This window comes from Castor canadensis, chromosome 12, assembly GCF_047511655.1.
Source record: "Castor canadensis chromosome 12, mCasCan1.hap1v2, whole genome shotgun sequence".
Classification (NCBI taxonomy): Eukaryota; Metazoa; Chordata; class Mammalia; order Rodentia; family Castoridae; genus Castor; species Castor canadensis.
Window position 1 is genome coordinate 42,058,300 of NC_133397.1, and position 21,842 is coordinate 42,080,141.

The following is a 21,842-nucleotide window of genomic DNA, read 5'->3' on the forward strand; positions in this document are numbered from 1 at the left end:
GAGATGAAGTTGTTGATCTCTGATTTAGGTATAATGACTTTGAAGATCCAGTGGATGATATCTGTCTAAAAATGTGAAACTAGGGCTTAGGTATTTCCATAGGTTAATGAATAGCGGTGAGAAAGCAAGACTGCTAGATGACTGTTCAATGCTTATCTAGGATACCTTATATTATTAGTACTTATAGCCTATAGTAGGTGTCATATAAATATTTGTTTGAGAGAAGAATCAGAAATTATATCTTTTTAAAGAAGCAGCTTTTTTTTTTATTATTCATATGTGCATACAAGACTTGGGTCATTTCTCCTCCCTGCCCCACCCCCTCCCTTATCACCCACTCCGCCCCCTCCCTTTCCCCGCTACCCCCTCAATACCCAGCAGAAAGTATTTTGCACTTATTTCTAATTTTGTTGTAGAGAGAGTATAAGCCATAATAGGAAGGAACAAGGGTTTTCGCTGGTTGAGATAAGGATAGCTATACAAGGCATTGACTCACATTAATTTCCTGTGCATGTGTGTTACCTTCTAGGTTAATTCTTTTTGATCTAACCTTTTCTCTAGTTCCTGGTCCCCTTTTCCTATTGGCCTCAGTTGCTTTTAAGGTATCAAGAAGCAGCTATTTTTGCTTGGAGGGCACTTACCTAATTTCTAGGAAGCTCTGAGACTGACCACAGAGCAACTTTAATTAAAGTATTCTAGCACTTACCCAAAGCTTTGATTATCTGCCATGTAGTTCCTGTCTGATGTCCATTTGGAAGCTACAGGATGCTAAGAACAGTCTGATGGTATGGTAGAAAAGGTGTTGACTTAGTAGATGCCTAAATTTCATAATAATTTAAAAATAATATTATGTTTTATGCAATGAAAAATTCTTGATTAGTTTTGAAAATTATTTCTGGAAGTTTGTTGAAAATAACTTGGCTGGGGTAAGGAATTGAGGGATGGTGTGGAGAAGAATCTGGGATGTGCTGTTTAGCCTGCAGTTACATATGCTACCACTAGATGGTGATCTTGCACTGGCCTGGTGAGCTGTCCACTGACAAAGACAACAGTAGGTAGTTGAAATCCACTAGAGTGGAACAGAGAAGCTTTATTGATGTTGTGAAATAATACGGTTAATAAGATTTGGAGTAATAAAAATTGAGGAATGTTGGTCTTTCTGATTTGTATAAACAGACTATGATGGGTTAAGAATACTTGAGCATTTGGTTGAAAACCTATAGAATGGAGGATGGGAGAACAGTGTATGTAAAACCTGCATAGTTTACCCGCTGCCAAATGCTTGTGGAGTATTTGGAAAGCGATTTAACTTCTAAGGGCTTCCATAGCCTCATCTTTAAAATGGGAGCTGATAATACCTGTCAGGGGCTGGGCCAATTTCTTACATAGCTTTTTTCTATTAATATCCATGATGAGAAAAGAGAAGTGGAGGTTTAGCATTTCTTTAGGAGGAGAAGAAAGATGTCAAAATCCTCACTTGGCCATTGTCTACATTTTAAAAAATGAACTTTCTTTCTGGGTCAAATGAGTGGAGTCTTAGTAGAAGACTCCCATGGGGGGAACAGTAAGTATGAGTCTTTTCTGTAGAGTGAGAGTAGAGAAGGGGATATAGTGAGAACTGAGAGGGGAAAAGTCCTGTATTGGTATATGTGTTTGTCTGTACATGCTTCCACTCGGGTCTAGGGCCTTCTATGACGGTGGAGAAGTAGAAAATTCTCATCAACACTGGGAATGATATTAATATTATTGATCGATCAACCTTAATTGTCACTTAATTGTCACTAAATCTTTGCAACAACCCATGCCAATGGTTTTATTTCCCATTGACAGATGAGGGACTTAAAAGAGGTCTTGTGATATATATCTATTCAATGTTAAGAGATTATTGTCAATCTCATTATCAGTATAATTAATAATGGCAGTGTTTGTATTTCATGCTTAATCAAAGGGCTTGCATGTGGCACACCTTATCCATTTATCCAAAAATGACTTGGCATATAAATTGATGCTATTTCACTAAGTGAGAACGATGTCCCCAGCAGGGTAAATCTCTAGAAGGATCAGGTCACAACTGTTTTTTTCAGTTTTCCATAGGATACTATGCAAATGCTGAATTGCCTTTGGCAGAGAAAAGGAGATTGATTCTGTCTTCTGTAATCCAAAATATCCTTAATTGAGCTACAAGGAAGTGTCTTGCTCCATCTCAGAGTAATTAATGATTGCCCACAATTCATCAAAGCAATTGGATTATAACCTTTCTGATATGAGGCCCTATGGAAATGCATTATCCTAACTATTGTCTACCTCTTCTTACTGGAGCAGAACAAAGTAGAGTAGGTGAAGATTTGATATTTCAGGGAAGAAATGAACAGATAAGAGAGCTATGGAAGTTTGAAAAGATATACTAAGAGAAAAGATGAATTAGATGAGGGCAAGGCCTGTGTCCTGTTGGGTATATTTCTGTGACTATCCATTCAGTCCTCTCAGGAGTTACTGCCTTTGAGCAATTATCAAAAGTATTCAAAAATTCTTTCTTTAGTGTCCCTGGTGACACTAGAATTAAATTGATTCTTGAAACTCTTTTTTTGGGTGAAGATGGTCAGGAAGACTGTGTAGCCTAAGTTGAGAGCTAGCTGATAATCTAACTCTCTACTCAGTCATATATATCATCTATCTTATAGTTTAATTTAAAATTTTCCCTTGACCAAGTTTTTATTGTGTACTGTTAGTATTCTGAGGTCCCATATGGCTCAGTCTTTGCATGATGTTGGTTTTCTTCTCCAAACAACAATGGAAATGTCATAGAAGAAAAAAGTAAGATTGATAGATCTCGACTATTTTCCATTAACTAACACAAAAATGTGAGAACCCTCAGGGAGATGAATGTGTTTGGCTGCCAGGGTGGGAGGAATGACAGACTGGAAAGGAAGAAAGCCAGGGTCGTCCAAGGGATTGGCTGGCAGAGAGTTTTCTAGTGTGTCCTTTCTTTTACCTCCATTACTCTGGGTGTTGACTCATTGCCTGTTTCTCTGGGTAGGAAAGTAATAGTCTCAGGCGGAAGTGGCAGGGTAGCATCAGAGCAGCTCTGGAGCCAAGGTGAGAAGCCAGTATTGACAAGTCCGGAATGCTCTCTGAGCACTCTCTTATTCTGGCTTCTCCTTCCATTCGGTGGCTGCCTATGCTTGTGAGACTGTGATGAGGTGATGGGAAGCTAGGGATGCTTGTTGGTGGTGTGGGCTAGGGAATGGTTGCATTCAGATTACAACCTTCAAGACTTTCTCCCTTGAATACCATCTTCCTCTAACTTGCCTGGACAACAAACAAGGCCTAAGTACTTTCCTTCTCCCAGGTGGATGTAATTTTCAAAAGTGGTTGATAGTCCTAATGGAATAAAATATTAGCTTACAAGAAAAAAAAATAGCAAAACATGAGGAGTAAAATTTCTATAGGAGAAATTAAACAAAATAAATAAGCTAAACCAGAGGAAATAGAATGAACAATTTCAAACATATGTTTAGTAATTATCCTTAGAGAGATACACAAGTCTAGTGAAAAATAAAGCAAGGAGAATCAAATATGAAGAGAAACCAACTGGAGATATTGAGCATCTATGTGTAATTGCTGATATAACTCAATGCATGAGCTGCATGCCAAAACATATTAGTAGAGTAACATTGTGAAAGAAGGGACTGCCTTAGAAGGCATTGGAAAAGCATAGAGAAATGAAACAAATGCAAGTTAACAGATATGGAGGATTGAAGTAGAAGTGTAAATATTCCTCTAACAAGAGGATCACAGAAGAAGAAAGACCTTGAAGTGAAAGGACACAAAGTGCTGAACAGGAGAGGTGACCTCACACAGAGACATTCTTCAGTAACATTAAAGGATATCAAAGAAAAAGAGGAAATTCTACAAGCTTTCAATGGTAAAAATATATTACCCAAAAAGAATAAGAACATTATCATACCTTTAACAGCTATATTAGATAACAGTGAAGCAGTGAATTAGTATCTTCAAAGTGCTGAAGGAAACAGTAAACCTAGAATTTATGGTGAACAAAATTATTATTTACATTATTAGACTTTTTTTGTGTGGCTAGGGATTGAACCCAGGGTTTAGTTGAATTCTACCATTCAGCAACATGCCCCAGCAAAATTATTATGTAAATGTGAGGTTGAAGATGGACATTTTTGGGTATACAACTTCTCATAGTGAACACTACCAAGCATTCATTTTGGAAGAACTTCTGAAGGATATTTCAGGCAGAAGTGACATGAATCTGGGAGAAAGCTATTACATACAAGAGGATTCAATGATTCCAGAGGTAAAGGTGAATAAACAATGAAGACAGAATGCACATTATTTTAAGCACACAAAATTACTTTCCAAAAAGTCTACAAAGACTTTATTGTTAAATTTCAAAGATCTAACCTCATATAGGTCAGTTCTCCAGCTACAAAGAAAGAGTTCAGAATCAGAAAAAATTAAAAGAAACTTTGTATTTACTGGTGTTAAAAAATAAAACCCATTGAAATTGTAAAAAAAAAAGGGAGGGAAGAGGGATAAGAAAAAGTAATAGAGGGGGTAAATTTGATTAAAACACATTATATGTATGTATGGACATATCAAAGTGAAGCCCCTTTGTGCAATTAATATATACTAATAAAATTGTAAAGAAAAGAATGGTGAAATGGTTATTCTTGTATATGTTTTCTTATTCATAAATACAAGACCTTTCTTTGGGGCATAATACTAGAAGTAAAACATTTAAATCTTATGTGTATCTTGAATAAAGTTGGGAATTTCATTGACATTACATTGACTTTATGTATTCACTTGGGGGCAAATTGTTGTCTTTACAATATTGAAAATTCATAATGATGAACATATTTTGTTGCTTCATTTACTTACATTCTATCTCAATAAGTTTTATAGTTTTCTTTGTGGAAGTCTTGCACTTTCTTACACTTATTCCTATGTACCTGTTAGTTTTCATTACCACCATCTACCTCTACTATAATTTACCCTTCCTCTACTACAATTTCTAATTTTTACTAGAGGAACAAAATTAGACTACTTTTGTGGATTGAAAATAATAGAGAAATAACTTATGTACAATAAAATGCATAGCTGTTAAATGTTAGTTTGGTAGGTTTAAGAGTTGTTCACATCTGTGTCACCATCATACAAAATGTAGACTACTTCTATTACCATAGAAAGTTCCCTTTTTAAAATTAGCCCCCTACTCCCGAGACAACCACTTTTAGATTTCTATCATTGTACATTACCTTTTCTGTTTGTAACTTTATGTAAATGGGATCACATAGTACTTACTTTTTGTGTCTGGCTTAGTTCACTAAATGTAATATTTTTAAGATCCATTGTTGTGGTGTATGTAAGTAATTTATTCATTTTTATACCTAAATAGTATTCCATCATACAAATATACCATGATATACTCATTTACCTTTCTGTAGGCATATGGGTTGTTTTTAGTTTTTGGTTTTTATGAATAAGACTGCTAGATACATATCTTTTTGTGATGTATTTAAATTTGTTCTTTTGTATAAACTGGAAGTGGAGTTTCTAAGTCATATGGTAGCTGTGCTTGCCCTCTCTTTTTAGTTTTTGTTTTATTTTTTCCTTTTAATGCTCATTTGTAGGCATTCTTTATGTATTCTGGATAGGAATCCTTTGTGAGATATGTAACTTGAGAAAAATTTTTTCCTGGCTTTGGTTTGCTTTTCCATTTTCTTAACACATCTTTTGAAGGGCAAAAAAGTTTAATTTTGGCCAAGCTTGATTTATCTTTTTAAGAAAATAGTGTTTTGGGGGCCCTGACCAGGAAATCTTGGCTTACCTAATGCCATGAAGACAACTTTCTGTTTCATCTAAAAATTTTATAGTTTTGGCTTTTAGAGGCTCAAAATTATGTTTCCATTTTTGATTTTGTTGTTTTTCTTTTCAGTGTTTGCACTTTAATTTGTAGTATATATTCCTAACAAAAACTTTTCTTGTATATCCAAGGTCATTATACCTCTCTTTTTAAATCTAAAACATCATAAAGTCTTAATATTCCATACAGTTTGACCATCTTGGTATTGTTTTTAAGCAATTGAAGAACGATTATTTTAAAAGCATGAATGATTATTACATTTACTCATACATTGCTTCTGTGCTTATCATAATTTTAGATATGCTTCATTTCCTTATGGATTTACTTCTCAGGTCTGGAGTGGTCAGCTCATAGTGACTATGTTCCACAACACAGTCCTTGCACTGTTGGCAGAAAGAGTTTACAGTTGTGCTTTCTGGGCTGATAGCCGAGGGTTGTTGATTTCTGTTGAAAATCATGCCTCACTGTGGCCCTCAGTGACTAACTATAAAATTGGGACCTACAGAAGGGCTCTGGCTTTCTGCAGAGATATGCTTTATCACTTTCCAGTGGTGATGCCTTTAGGATGTGGGGCCTAGTAGGAGATCTTAGGTCACTGGCGACATGTCCTGAAAGGGGATTGTGGGATCCCCAGCCCATCTCTTTCCTCTTTCAGTTTTTGCTTCCTGGATCATAAAGCAAGCAGTCTGCTGGGCCACATGCTTTTAGCATCATGTGTTGCCCTTACCAGAGCCCCAAAGAAGTGGGATCACTGGATCATGGGATGAAACCTCCAGAACTGTGAGGCAAAATAAATATTCTCTTTAAATTTTGTTGTTGTTTTTGCTGTGAGGGAACACTGACTAATACAGGTAGGAATTTCAGATGTTGGGGGCACTTAATGAGAGGAGATTCTGGATTTGGGGTGAGGGAGCGAGGAAAGCAGAGGGAGTGAGTTTTCACTTCATTCAAATCACACTATGGGTGGGATGCACCCCTACACATCCATGCAGCCTGCATATCTCAGTGATCTAACTAAATAATCCACAGCTGGTGAATCATATATTAATCATGAATTTCTTAACGATCCTTCCTCTTTGGCCATGCATCAATATAAGCACACATCTCCTTTACATTTTGTTGAAGGGGAAAAGCATCAGATGAATTCTGCTAGATCTTAGGAAAAGAATCTGACAGTCAACGGCACTGGTAAACTTTACAAACATTTTCTAGATGGAGCAAGTGGAAAATATATGAACCAGAATTGGGTGTCACATAAACTACAGAGGCACAGTGGAGGGACAGAAGGGATTGTGAAAAGAGCTGTGCTTTGCAACCAGACAGATCTTGACTACCCAGTCTCAGATAATATCCACCCCTTTCCCCAGATCCTCCTTATTACATTTATTCATTCATTTATAGCACTATCCCAATCTGTTACATTGCCTCTTTCTTGACTTGGTTGTTTATTTTCTATCTTCTGCACCAGAATGCTAACTCTATCTTGGTGGTAGCCCTCTTGTCTATGGAGTCAGGCATAGACCCTAACACATATACGACTCAATAACTATTGAGTGCATTAATCAGAGAATCCTGTTAGTGTTTGGTTAATGAAGTACCCCTCAAGGGCTCATGTGCTGAAGACTTGGTCCCCAGATGGTGGATCTAAATATTGAATGGTAATTGGATCATGAGTGTTTGGACCTAATCTATGGATAAATCCATTTGTGGAGTCATAATTTATGAAATTATTAGGACATGGTGGAATTTTTCAGAGGAGGAGCCTAGTTGGAGGAAGTAGGTCGCTGAGGGCATGATTTTTGGGGGGGCTATATCTTGTCCCAGGCTCCTCTCTGTCTCTTTCTGCTTTGTGGATGCTGTGAGATGAGCAGCATCGTCCACCACACATTCCTGCCACCATGATATTCTGCCTCATCAGAGGCTCATAGCAATGGAGCAATCTATCATGGACTAAAATTTCTGAAATCATGAGTCAAAATAAATCTTGCTTCTTTTAAATGGTTTCTTTCCAGTATTTGTCACAGCTTCAAAAAGTCTAACACACTAGGTTTGACCAATTGCCAGCCATGCCATGTTGGATAATTCTTTTAACTTGACTTTTTGCATCCGTAAAGTTGGCTAGCACCTAAATACTTGCCTGGAAGAATTGTTGGAATAAGTATTTGAGATCACAGTGGAAAGTCACAGGATGATATTAGACGTATATCAAGAGCTGAATTAATATTGGTTTCTGTATTTCCTATGATGAATTTCTGTTCAAGTGGTTTACCAGTAAAAGAAATTGGGCAGGGATGTTCCCATTTTGCTTATATATATAAAATTCTAGGTAGGCAAGTGTCTTTCTTTCTCACTAGATATAGTGAGCACCCTGCTTAGGAAAACTGACTCTGGTAATTACCTCTGCTCTGACAATAACTTGTTTAAATGACCACATAGACAGAATTACATGTCTATTTCTTGAGCTAATTTCTGTGGGGAAGGAAGATCATGTTTAAGCTTTGTACCTGCTTCCTAGTAGGTGCTTAATCAATTTATGCTATCATTGTACCTGCTTCTAGTAGGTGCTTAATCAATTTATGCTAAATGAAAAGTGATGTTTGAGCTTTTATATATGAGGAAGGTATGTCTAGGAGACAAATATAGGGAGGGTTTTCTAGGCAGGGAGAATGTATGCACAAAGATATAGCAGCCAGAAAGACAAGGCATAATGGGGGGGAAAGACATGGACCTTCAGAGATGCTCAATATACAAATTATAGCATAAGTGTTCTGATAAATATGGTGAGATGATTTGAAAGGCAGAACAGAGTCAATGTGGATGTGTGGAAAGTGACAACACAAGCTTGCTAATTGTGCTTGAAATGATTTTCTTGGCAGTGGCAATGAGAGGACACCAATTTGCCTCCACTCCTTCAGGAATTCTATCACTAACATCTATAAGACTCAGGCATGTGTGCAAATGGAAGTTCTGGCCTGTAGGTCCTATTTACTCTTCCTACCATAACTCTACTTAGCATTTATGGGGCCAGCCCAGACTGCACCTCTGAGTTCCACCAACATGTTGCAAACAGCCATCCTCAGGCCTACAGTATGCAAATGAGGGGTGCAGTCCTCTCTGAGAAGGACAAGGCAGACCTCCAGTCTTTACGCTGAAGATTTTGTATCAGAGCATGCTCAGTGCAGGATTGAGTGGTCACATCCTACTGGTCTTTGCTTTCTTTGGCCTGTGGGTACAGCATGGTCAGAAAAGAGCCAGAGTGGGGCCCTCTACAGCATGGAGCCTGTTGTTTAGATCTAAGGCCACTTCTGCCCTCAGACTGCTTCATTACCCATTTATGAAAAGACTGATTACAGAATAAATGGCCAAGGCTGTGCAACAGTATTACTCTCTTTCAACAAATAGGCTTTTTTAGATATGAACAAAAATACACTTAAAAGTTATTTTTCTCTTGCAGGAACATCTTAGAGTTTTCAAACTCTTTCTTAACCACATCAGCCCAAAGACAATGAGTTAAGGCTCTTCTGGGTCAGAGAATATTTTATGAATTTTATTTTTCTTCCACCCTGGCCTCTGCTGAGCTCAGTTGCATGCCACCTGGCAAGGCCCTATGCTTAGGATCAGTAGAAGGAATGATATTCTAGGGAATTAGTAAAAATGTGGCCCATCTAAGTACAACTCCAGTTTCTTTGTTAATTTGATTAAGTTCACCCCATCAAGCTCCCGAATGACCTGTGAGCACCAGTGGTGTGAGCAGATGGTAGCTGGTCAGCTGCCAGTGGTGTCTGATCTAGGTCATAGTCCTTTATTAGTGCTAAGACTGATGTCTCCAATAGCTCTTCTCTTCTCTAACTCTAGAAAGTAGACACATTCAGTTGTTGACATTTCGTTATTGACAGTCACTAAAGAGATAGTCTGGACTAGATATAAAGGGCTTGAATTCTACTCTTCTGCCATTACTTAGTCGTATGACCCTAGATAGACCACTTGATCTTTGAATGGAGATTTCTTCTTTTATAACAAGAGAACTCAATGTCCTACCTCACAGGAATGTTTTGAGGATTTAATGAGCCAATGCAAGCCCACTGAAATATAAGAGATTATTATCACTGTGGTGTGAGCCATTTATCATATCTTCTCCAAAATGACAGCTCCACAGGACAGCAGCTCTGCCATATAGAGAAATGATGGTGCAGAGGATTAGAGTGGGAGCAGGGAAGGCAGGAGGATGGGGAAGGGAGAGGATGAGGTGGAGCAATCTGTTAAAGGAAATGAAAAGTGACTGAAATTCAAGATCTCCTAGTGTTAAATACTAGACTGCAGACTACATATGCCAGCTCAATTAATAATACAGTCTTTGAGGACTAATTTTTTTTATTTTTTATTTTTTACCACTTCCTCCCACCTGTTTAGAAATAAGGAAATCCAAATGATCTGGCTTCCTGTACTTTTTTTGGGAGTGGGAGTGGTTGGAGTACTAGGGTTTAAACTCAGGGCCTCAGGCTAGCTAGGCAAGCACTCTACCACTTTAGTCATGTCCCTAACCCTTTTTGTGTTAGTTATTTTTCAGATGAGGTCTTGAACTTTTTGCCTAGGCCCATCTGGGCCATGATCCTCTTACCGCTGCTTCCCATGTAGCTGGGATTTATAGGTGTACATTATACCTAGCTTGTCCTTTGAAACGGGGTCTTTCTAAGTTTTGCGTGGGGAGGGGAAGGGGGACTCTGGCTGGCCTTGGATCTTGATCCACCTATTTCTACCTCCCAAGTAGCTGAGATTACAGGTATGAACCACTGTGCCCAGCCCTTCCTATATTTTATTTTGGTCTTCTGTCTTAAAACTCTCCTTGACCCTCTTTGCTCTAGCCACACTGACACTGTTTGTCTGGAACATATTGACTCACTCAAGTCTGAGAGCTTTTGCACTTGTTCTTTTTCCCTGGAATTCCCTTCCTGTAATAAGTGCACATCTCTTTTCCTACTTTTTTCCTATTTTTGTTAAAATTAATCTCCTTAGAAAGGCCTTTCCCACCAACATTTTATACCATGTGCCTCTTCTCTGATTTGTTTTGCTATCAGCATTGGTCTATCATCAATACATTTTACTTATTCAGCTTGAATGTCATTTGTAACTTCTACTAATATGTTAAGTCTTTGAGGGCTGAAATATTTGTTTAATACCATTTTTTCAGTGATAGGAATGGTGCTTAGTTTATAATAATCTCTCAATAAATATTTGTTGAGTGAGTGAGGGAATGAAGGAATGAATGGAAAACACAAATGTGTGGGCTTCCTCAGAGTTAGATTTTGATTTCTGGAGGTGGGTGCCAGTGATATAATTTATCCCAACACCAAATATTTGCACAATTCCAAATGCTAGCCCTTATGTCTTTTGATTAGACTCCTTCCCACCAATAAGTTGGTTCTTGAGTTTTAATCTAAACTGTTCACTAAAACCCATAGCAAATGAAGCTGGCTTGAGCATCCTAGACTTCTTAAAAGGAGGGCTGGGCACGCCAGCCTGATTAGCCACCAATGCTCCAACAGCTGAAGGTGAATGGAAGTCTTCCTGGGCCATTTACTGGAGAAGTGTTAGCTTGACTTTTGATATAGGGGGCCTAGACTGGAGACAACTAATGATCCACAGTGACAATATGGGGAGAATTCTTGGGGGGTCTTTATAGGGACATGGTCTATGAAAGTTTCCCATCACTTAGTAGGTAAGACAGTCTATTCTTCATGGCATTTTTCACATTTTTTTCTCTCTTTTCCCCCTTCTTCCCTTGGTTTACCTCTTTGACTCCTCAGTCTTTCTCTCTCCTAGTCCCTTCCCTTCTCATGCAGAGGGGATGGCTTAAATCTGTAATAGAAGGGGAGGGTTTGCAATTACTTCAAGGAGATTTAGAAGCATATGCAGGGGTGTGATAAAGACCAGGAGGTGTACATGCCCCCAGGGTAGTCACCAGAAGTCAGTGTACATGACTTTTCCCCTCTCAGTGGAGCATTTTGAGTAAACAAACATTAGAAATCAATATAAATGGAAGAGGAAGAATGTTAGTTCTTATAGCTCTTTAAGGATCTTACAAAACGACTCCTGGTATTACCCAGAATGAATGGTTTTTTTAGGCTGACCCCTCAATTCAGGAGGGCTGGCTTTGTCTAAGTACGGAACGCACTTGTGTGTATCTGTGCCTGTGCTTTGTGTACTGCCTGATTTAAGTACGGAATTAATTATAAGGAGAACTCTTGTAGATGTCACAGTCTTTTCTTAGTCACCATCAGCCATACAGCTTTGGACAAGTCACTCCTTCTCTTTGTTTTCTCAACTTTGGGTGAGGACTTTGAATAAATAAGTCCCTGAAATTGCATGACTGCGTGCAATGAAACGTGAAGCCAAGCTGTGCAGGGTAGTGAGTGGATGGTGCTGAGCACAGTTCCCACACTTCTCAGGCTTATCCTGCAACTTGACTGTCAGGAACACATGGGAGTAACCCTTTCAACTGCTGGAAACACAATGACTTCTAACTTGATATATTTCAGGAAGCAGGAAGCTTTTTGGGTGGCTAAAGTCTTACCAGTAGCCCTCCGTGCCCTTCTGACTGCCTGATTTCCATAATAGGACAACAAAGTTGTCTAGTAGATTCATTCTTTGAAGATAGGGACCCTGTTATATAGCTTCTGCTGCTTATGAAACAACAACTTAAAACCTTCCCTGGCCAAACTACCTCTATATGCAACTCATTAATACCTGGCAGTTTAAATGACCCTAGCTAATGGTACGTGGGGAAAAAAATGTCTGAAAGTTCTCTAAAGGCATAGCTGAAAATGTTCTTTGCATCTTATTATGTGGAGACTATCAGTAAAAATGAAATCATTTTTAATATTTCTCTTTTGTGTGTTTATAAGAAACGTCTCAGGATTCAGGGGATACTGTGTTGTAAAGAAAACAAGAAAAGATGGAGTGCTCTTATAAACTTTGAGATTTAGTACATTTTTGAAGCCCATCTATGCCAGAACAGAACAGTCAGGGGACTATGGCCAATGCTGTTGGCGAGAATAGGGTATGATGAAGACCTTGGGTCATGGAAAGGATCAAGCTAGCTTTACATTATCTAATGTCTGAGGTGAGGAGACTTTGAAGACCTTCATAAATATTTTCCTTACTTATCCTTTAACTTACATCTGGAGACCCACACTATGGAATGTATAGCCCTGGGAAACCTGGATCATCATGGTGACCATCGGGCCTTTCTACTGAGATCTAAGACTGAAATCCTTCAGTGTTGACTTTCTTGTAACAAATTGAAAGGGTTTTTTTAAAGACAAAGATGAACAAGTACCAGCACAAAAGTATATTCAGGGCTTGGCTTCCTTCCACCTTGCCCCTTTCTTTGATTTGTCTTTTCCTTCTCCCTCCTTTCTTCTCATGTCTCCTTCTTCTCCTAGTTTATTTCTATTCCTCCCATTTCTCTTCTTCTGTCCTTTTCTTTCCCTTTTTCCTTTTCTACACCTTGCCTCAAACAGGGAATTTACTGAGCAATGTATGCCTCTAGTGGTTGCCTTCAGATCTAAGTAGCTTCTTGGGTTTGTTCCAGGAAGCATTGGAACACATTAAAATAGGAAGAACTGGACTGTAGGTAGTATGTGGAGGGAGACAGGAGAGAAGAAGGACATGAAGTGTGAGAGTTGTGAAGGTGCCATATATATCCTGACCTTAATCCCACTAGCTTTGTCTCATGAGAGAAGATTTTGGTTGGCTACGTTGGGGGAAGAGGTTGTCCATCTAACCATTTCCCATAATCGAGGCCCCCTTCCACTTTCCTGGCTGGAAGACCCTGTGCTGCACTACAGAGACAAAATGTGACAGAGGCTCATTTTGCCACCTCTTTTGCAGCCAGGGCAACAAAATTGGATAATGGCTGGGAAGGAATGCTTTCTGAAGTTTGTTGAGGAGAAACTTTCTTCTCTTTGCAAAGAGAGATGGGCGGAAGTAGCAATCTTTCTTCTTTGTTTCTGGATTTGACCATGACTGCATGTGGCATCTGGAACTGCTACAGAAACCTTGCTACCAGAGGGAAGGTGTGGCTGGGCATTCCCAGGACAGTAGAACAAAGGAAAGGAAAGGTCTTTAGTACTTGAAGTTATCAGATTTCCAATCTAAGCCATGAGCATTTTATTTAACTCACCTTATTGTGTCAGTTTTCTGTAACTAAAGTTCTGCTCTTGTAGCTGAAAGCATTTTGATGAGAACCAGCAAGCACAACCTCATGGTTGTATTTTATTTTGTGCTGACTCTTATTCAGTTTTTTTAATAGACTAGGTTATATTTTAAACAAACAAGCAAAGCACTATATATTTATTTATTCTCTTGATACCCCTTCCTCTGAAGAACCTGAAAGCTCATTCATTGCTTGTCCTTTAAAACAATCTAATAAAATAAAACAAAACACTTTATGAACCAAAGCTTGAGGCTATTACTTTCAACAATCTTTCTTGATTGTTGCCTTGTGGTGCTGACCTAAATGAAGCACAGTACCACTTGTGGTAAAGCTGTAGCATTTGGTGGTGTAAGATTTCCCCTGGCTTTCTCTCTGCCTCAGTGTATTCCTCCCAAAAATGAGGTCTGAAGAGTTCCCCATTTTAATACATGGTGCTCCATAGTGAAATAACACTCTCCAGTGCCATACCCCACCCCAATCTTTTACGTGACAAGATAAAAATCAATGCAGGCACCCAGTTGTCCTCTTTGCTTTGACTCCTAAAAGCTTCAAGATTTAACCATTCCATGTCTTTGTTCCACCTCCTTCAAGATGGATCCTACCATGTCCCACTGTTTCTTGGCATTCAATAAGGGAATATCTGGAGGAAAGGGAGAGAAGAGGAAGGCAATAGAGGCCTGATAACATGGGGCTGAAGGAGTTTAAGGGGGTTAATGTTGGAAGACATGAGATCAGTCCAGGTGAAGTCAGGATAGGAAGGAAAGATACAAGGCTTGCATTCACCTAGTTTTCAACAGGATGGACAAATGGAAGAGCCATAGACAGTATCCATTTTGAGAGATCAGTACCTGGGCTGTACTAGGTGTTAATACTTTATATATCACCCCTAGAGACATGGTTACTTTAAGAAATCTCTGGAAGCTATTAGTGTTTGAGAATTGAAATGAAAGTTTAAAAACCCAAACAGAAAGAAACTTGTATTATTTTGAAACTCCTTTAATTTTTTTTTTTTGTAGTACTGGGGATTACCAGGACCTTTACATGGTAGGCAAGTTCTCTACCACTGAGCCACATCCCCAGTCTGTTTTGAAACTTCTGATTGTGTGTGTATGTTTCCATCTAGATCATTACTCTGGGTCTGAGCCAATTCTCTAAAGGCACAGGTTTAGAGGGGTTACCTGGATAATAATTCTTGGGGAAGAGGGATTGATATACTGGATTCTAACTGGCTTTATTCCAATAGAAGAAGTGTAGGAGGTGTTTCTTTCTCTTGAGTCTCATCTAAAGGATTTAGAAGCACTGAATTTAGCTATTCTGAAATATGTTTGCTTATTTAAGAATTGTCCCATCTTTTACCAGGAAGCGTTGTAGTGACAGAGTGATGGAAGGAACGTCTTTTGAGCCTCTGCTGTTTATTTGTCTCTGAACATTGTCTTGCTGTCAGAGCCACAATCTCTTAAACCAATTTGTCATTAGGAGCTATGTGGTGGGATAATTACTACTCAATCATATTTATAATTAAGCTTCTACTTACTTTTGAGTCCAAATTCAGAAATACATTGCCTCTGGCCACAAACAAGGCAGAAGATTGACTGCAGATGGAGCTCAGACAGCCCAACAGTGTACCAAACTGGTGTGTGGGGGCTAGGGAGGAAAACGATAAGTAAAAACTCCTTGTTTTCATAGAGCTTTAGATCACTGCTCTCCAAAACAAATGTAATGCAAGCCACATGTGAACTTTTAAGTTTTCAAAAAGTCATGTTAATAATGTAAAAAAGAAATAAGTGAAACTAATTTTTAAATGGATTATTTTTGTCCCAATATATTCAAAATAGTATGATTCTAGTGCTATCTTACACTTTTTTCTTTTTTACTAATTACTTAATTACTTCTGAAGTATTTGTCAAAGGGCAAGAGAAGGAAGGATTGGCTTCAACATTAATAGAGGATACTCAGAGGAGACTCAGAGCTTTGTGGGCTGGCCTGGTAAAATTTATGGTGAATATTTATGATCCGATTATTCAGATGGGGTTGTTTATGAGAATAGATGCAGGTAGCATTGTTATTTATCAGGAACAACATGCTGTAATAGAATGAGTTCTAGACTGAGGGTTAGGAGAGTTGGTTAGTAGTCCATGCACTGGTGGAGTAACTAATATGTACCAATCCTGTTATAGCACTAGGCACTTTAGAACCAGTTTCTTTTCTGTTTCTTACAATGGCCTAAAAGGTATATAGCCACTCTGTTTATAGGGGAAGAAGCTGAGCCTGGGTAGGTTGAGTCCTGGTTTATTATGGAATCTGGATAAAATCTCAGCTCTGTCTGATTCCAAAGCTTCTGTATCTTTAATTGTGTAATGCACATACATATCGTAATATAATGTATTTTCTGTTAATGATGGTCCAACAAGAGCAACAGAGTTATTCATGCATGTGTATGTATGTAAATGTGTGTATGTGGTAAGTGTTTGTTACAGGGAATTGGCTTTCACAGTTGAGAGGTTGGCTGAGGAGTTTCTGTAAGGATTCTGTCTTCATAATCTGATCCTGGAGCTTAAAGTACTCAGGACAGGTGTCATAAAGGGAAGGTCATGAGCATGCTGCAAATATAGTATAACCCCAAGAAGACAAACTGAGCTTCATTTCTATTTTTGCTGCCTCTGACCTTGGTGGTAAAAAGTATCCTGCAAACATTTTATCTTTCATCATCTAGCTAAATACACACACACACACACACACACACACACACACACACACACACACACACAGAGGCCAGGAATCTGAAGGATCCAGGGGAAAGGGAGCAATTGTAGACAAGCTGCTGCTTTACAGCATTGAGTTGAATAAGCATCAGCAACAAAATATGTTGACCTAAAAAATGGTTGTTGCATTCTCCTAACTTCCCATTTCCCCTAGAATTTCCTCTGTGTTCTACCCTAGCTGGAAACACATGAGAAAGAGAATTCTGGGAAGACTGTTGTTCAGCCTCTCTAAGTTGACTCATTACAAATCTATCATAGGTGCTCAATAAATACTTGTTGAGTGAATGAATGAATACATTGGTGCTTCTCTTAGAAGTTCTGTGGGAGACAGAACACCTGATCTTGGCTACCTGTTACAAGACATTCTCTGTCTCTGTCTCTCTCTCTCTCTTTCTCTCTCCCTCCCTTCCTCTTTCTTTTCCTTCCTTCTTTGGCTTGATTTTTCAGACAGCATCTTGCTGTATAATTTGGCCTGGACTGGAACTTGTGATTCTGTGAGATTACAGGATTTGGCATGCCGCAGCCAAGCCAAATGATTTTAAACAAATCAGTATACTCTTTGAATCTTGGTTTCCTCATTTGTAAAACTTCAAGAATAATCCCTGTCCTCCCTCTTTAAATAGATTTTATAAGAATCTTCTGAGATAATCTGAACAAAAGCACTTTAAATATTATAAAGCATAAAACAAATATGATGTAGTATTGTATTATTTTAATTATTGTTATTAATAATTCAGTTTCTTAATGTGTCACATGAAATTAATAGTTCCTGACAAATTTACCTTACAGGTAACCAGGAAGATTTAATTAGATGAAACATGTAGAAATACTTGCAGCTATTCTGTGGCCTATTCTACAAAGAGAAGAATTAATTGCCATTCATCACTCAGATACCTTTTCTTCATTGCATTTTAGCTCCGGGCTAAATGGCTTAGAGGGACAAGTATGTAACTGGAGCCATTGGTGACTCTGGGAGCTGAAGAGCAGTGGCCATTCCTCGGATGGGAGTTATGGGCAGTGGATGAGGTTTCTGTCCTATAAATTTGGGCTTGTGTTTCATAACAGCCAAATTTGCTCAGCAGAATAAAGAAATCCCTGCGAAAGCTCTTGGTAAAGATGGCATAGAGGAAAGGGTTGGCACAGGAGTTGATGGGGTAGAACAGGACAAGGAGGATCTTTGCCTTGGACACAGTGATGAGGGGCACCTTGAGAGAGGCAGAAATGGCAAAGAAAGAAATGGGCGCCATGCAGAGGAAGTCAGTGAAGATGAGGGTGGCCATACGCTTGGCGATCTTGGTGTCACTGGATGAAGATACAATGTTAGGATTCCTCACCGTGACGTAGATGTGGGTGTAGCAACAACAGATGACCACAAAGGCCAGGACGTTGAGCACAAGGAGAGCCATGACATATAGCTGTGACAAAGGTCTGTCAATATCCATGGGGAGGCAGATGCTCACCTTCATATAGCTGCTGATGCCAAAGATGGGAAAGAGAGCAGCTGCAAAAGCAAAGATCCACCCCATCACCATGACACTGGCAGCGTGGCGCAGCTGCACTTTGCACTCCAGTTGCATGGCATGAGTAATGGTATGCCACCTTTCCAAGGTGATGGCTGTCAGAGTGTAGACTGAGAGCTCACTGGCAAAGACAGTGAAAAAGCCAGCAGCATCACAGCCTGCTCCCGTTTGCCAGTCAATGGCATAGTTGTGGTACTGGCTCTTGGTGTGGATATCAACTGATGCTATGAGCAGCAAGTAGATTCCAATGCAGAGATCAGCGAAGGCCAGATTGCACATAAGGAACCGGGGCACTGTGAGTTTATATTGGCTGGTAGTCAGTATCACCAGTACTAGGATGTTTCCAGTGATGGCCAGAATGCTAATAAACCATATCAAGACTCTGAGGATGTTGTACCCCATGATATCTTCACATGGATTGAATGCATCTGGCTTAGGGGAGCAGGTCACATCAACCACTTCATTGCACAAATCATAGTCAAATTCAGTGTACATCAAGTCAAGTCCTCTGCCATAATTGGGTTCATCATCTTCTGTCAAAGATACTCTTTGACCCCTAGTTTGAGTCATGTCATCAACTTCTTGCCTTAAAATAGATTTGTTGCAAATTGGATGAAGCTCAGAGCTAGAAAAGTACAAAAAGGAGTAGAATCAACATCCTGGTAAATACATCACTACCATTGCCCGGGGTAGAAATAATGGGGTTTCTTCCTGAGATTGTTTTTCCTTCTAACATCTTGTCTGCCCTTGAGGCTGAGCTCATGGGTTAATGCTGCTTACTGTAAATGAACAGAACAAGTTGTATGTATATTCCTAGAGTTGTATGGCCTACTGGGGAAACCATCTGGCCACAACCTGAATGTGGGAAGGAAGGCGCCAGGGACTAGCTAAACCTTGCTATTAAGTGCAAATAATTTACAGATCTGGTATCATCTCCACTCCTTTCCTCCCCTGATCTCCATTCAGTTATTTCTTACTATGCTTGGGGAGTACATACTCCTAATTTCTCTATGCTATACTTTGATCACTGGAAAAATCTGTCTGTTCTCTGACATGAATGAGAACTTGTTTGCTTGTTTTACTTACATAAGCTAGAGTCTCAAGAGTTTGTAGTTAATTCCCAGTCAGCTTATCCCTTGTCTCTTTGGTACTCAGACTGTAGGGAGGCCAGCTAATTTGCTTAAAATGTTACTGGGGTCCTGTTCTTTATTACCTCACTCACTGGGGCTCACAGTAGACTTCAGGCATATTTGTCCTGCAAGGTAAGCCAGTTATCTCATATTAAATAGTTGCTCAGTGAGTGCTTGACAGGACAAATGCAAGTTGTAAAGGGGTCTAGTTTGTTCCCAGGTAGTACCATCCTCTGGGTATCCTGGTTCTTCTTGGGCTCACTTCCTGCCTTGGTTTTTCCTTTATACATATATGAGGCCTTGTTAATAGGATGGAGGCACATACATAATATTTGAATGAAATCCAGATGACAATATTCAACCCATGAGTTTATGCATAAATATTCTACTAATACTCTGTATGGAGATACGGAGGGTAATACTTCTGGTTTGAAGCAAAGATTTAAGGACCATTTCACATTGGGAGCATTTTTGAATGGAAAAAGTCATGCACATATATTCCTACTTCTCCCTCTCTCCCCAAGGAAAAAGTTCACAGTAATGTTAAATAACAGCATTTTCTCAAACATCAACACAATCTCACAGAGCAGGGAAGTGAGTATTAAAACCCTTCAAAAGCCCTCAGAAGAAAGAGACAGGTGGTTAGAGGAGTGGAGGAGGTAAAGCCTCCATTTGATTCCAAAGGTTGAGTGCTGTATGTCTGACATACCCAGGCTGAACTTGCCTCATCTCCCCCTTGAGGAGGGGCTGTGAGAGAGAACCGTGTCTTGCCCTCTCTCACCTCTGGGAAGCTAACCGAATCACCATGAAATCATTTTCCCTTGGCCCTAGGATTTTTTCTCTTATTCTCTCTTTTTTCCTTTTGCTGAAGAAAGTGTCATCTTTTGTTTTAGAAACTGAGAGGGCTTTTCAAGTCAGTCATAGATTGCACTGAGACTAAACAATACACACACATGTAATTGAAAGTGAGTGGAGTTAGAGTCCAGAAAATCTTTTGGCTTAATAGGTAAACTTAAAGAAAGGCAAGGCAAACTCCAAGATGGGCATCCAGGAGACAAAAGGGCCATTCTGTGGTTCTTAGCCTAATTTGTGACTCCTAAATCCAATTAGTGGATTAGCCGTAACCCAATTGAAGGAACAGATGGCTGATTGCCATCTGGTTCATTGGACTGGGTTCTGACTTAGCCATCTAGAGATAGCCTTCTCTTCCTGGGGCATTGCTGGAAGGATTCCTATTGTTGATGCTGCAACCAACATATTCTAAATAATGATGTCTCCCTTTCCTGAAACTGACATGAGGTGAGGGGACAGGTAAATAATGTAAGTCTCTGAGACAAGCACAGAAATAAAGATGGAACAGAGGGAAACGAAGTCTTGTCTCTACAGTACCTTGGTTAATTCTAGGCACGATAAGGGCCAGTTTAAAAGTGGTACTCATGGACCTCGGTCAGTCAATCAACAGGTGTTTAAGGGGTGGCACATCAGAGTGTCCCAGAGCTTGCACTTTGGGGACAGGCTTTGGATCTGAGTTTGGTTAGTGTTTCATCAAGTTACTCAGTATCTCTAAGCCACAGTTACTACCCATGATAGAAGGGACAAGAATTAATAATGGTAATGATATTACCTTTGTAATATTAGAGATACAGGTGCAAGGTATTATGTGCCTATTCGACAAATGTCAGCAATATGGGTTCTTGTGTTGTTATTTTGAAACATATGCCATAGTGCATCAATTTAAAATCTCACTGTAAATGAACAGCCTAAATATAAGAAAAATTAAATAAAATAATAGCATGATAAAGCAAATTGCATATAGAACTATAATAAGAAAATATCTGGTTCAATGACAAATGAGGGGTCTAGTTGATCCAACCTTTTCACAAGAGTCCAAGAGCCATTAGCCAATATCTCACAGTAACAAAGGCGTCATATTTATGCTATGGTCATTATTCCCAAATGAGGAACAGAATAATTTCACATACAACTTTAAACTAAAATCCCATTACCAAACTATGCCTCATATGATATACAATGAAATGACACTATTTTAGGAATAAATTTTGAGATTCTGTCTTGAGAAACATAACTCTTTTGGATTGTGTTTGTGAATTTCTTAAATGTAAGCACCCACATTTTGGTATGTTGTGGAACTAATGTGAGTCTCTAACTGCTGCACCCTAGCAGGCCCCGATGGTACGTTAGAATAGGGACTTAGAGGAGGTGAGGGCTGAGTGGTCTGGAGGGATCAGAGAAAGCTTCATATCATGGTGCACCTTAAGCTGACCTGAGATTTCTGGTTGGAAAAGCCTTGAGGCTAAG

At 39.2% G+C, this 21,842-nt stretch overlaps 1 protein-coding gene and 1 pseudogene across 2 annotated transcripts in view; both read right to left on the reverse strand.

Moving 5' to 3' along the window:
- The window catches only part of LOC109678038 (dnaJ homolog subfamily C member 14-like), a 31,921-nt pseudogene extending 18,787 nt beyond the window's left edge, over positions 1-13,134 (reverse strand).
- Positions 13,135-17,588: 4,454 nt separating this feature from the next.
- The window catches only part of Fshr (follicle stimulating hormone receptor), a 174,196-nt gene continuing 169,942 nt past the window's right edge, over positions 17,589-21,842 (reverse strand). For both annotated transcript variants that reach the window (XM_074049657.1, XM_020153740.2), the window contains exon 10: positions 17,589-19,018. In XM_074049657.1, the coding sequence (XP_073905758.1) occupies positions 17,785-19,018 (1,234 nt within the window). In that variant the 3' untranslated portion in view covers positions 17,589-17,784. The remainder of the gene's footprint in view (positions 19,019-21,842) is intronic.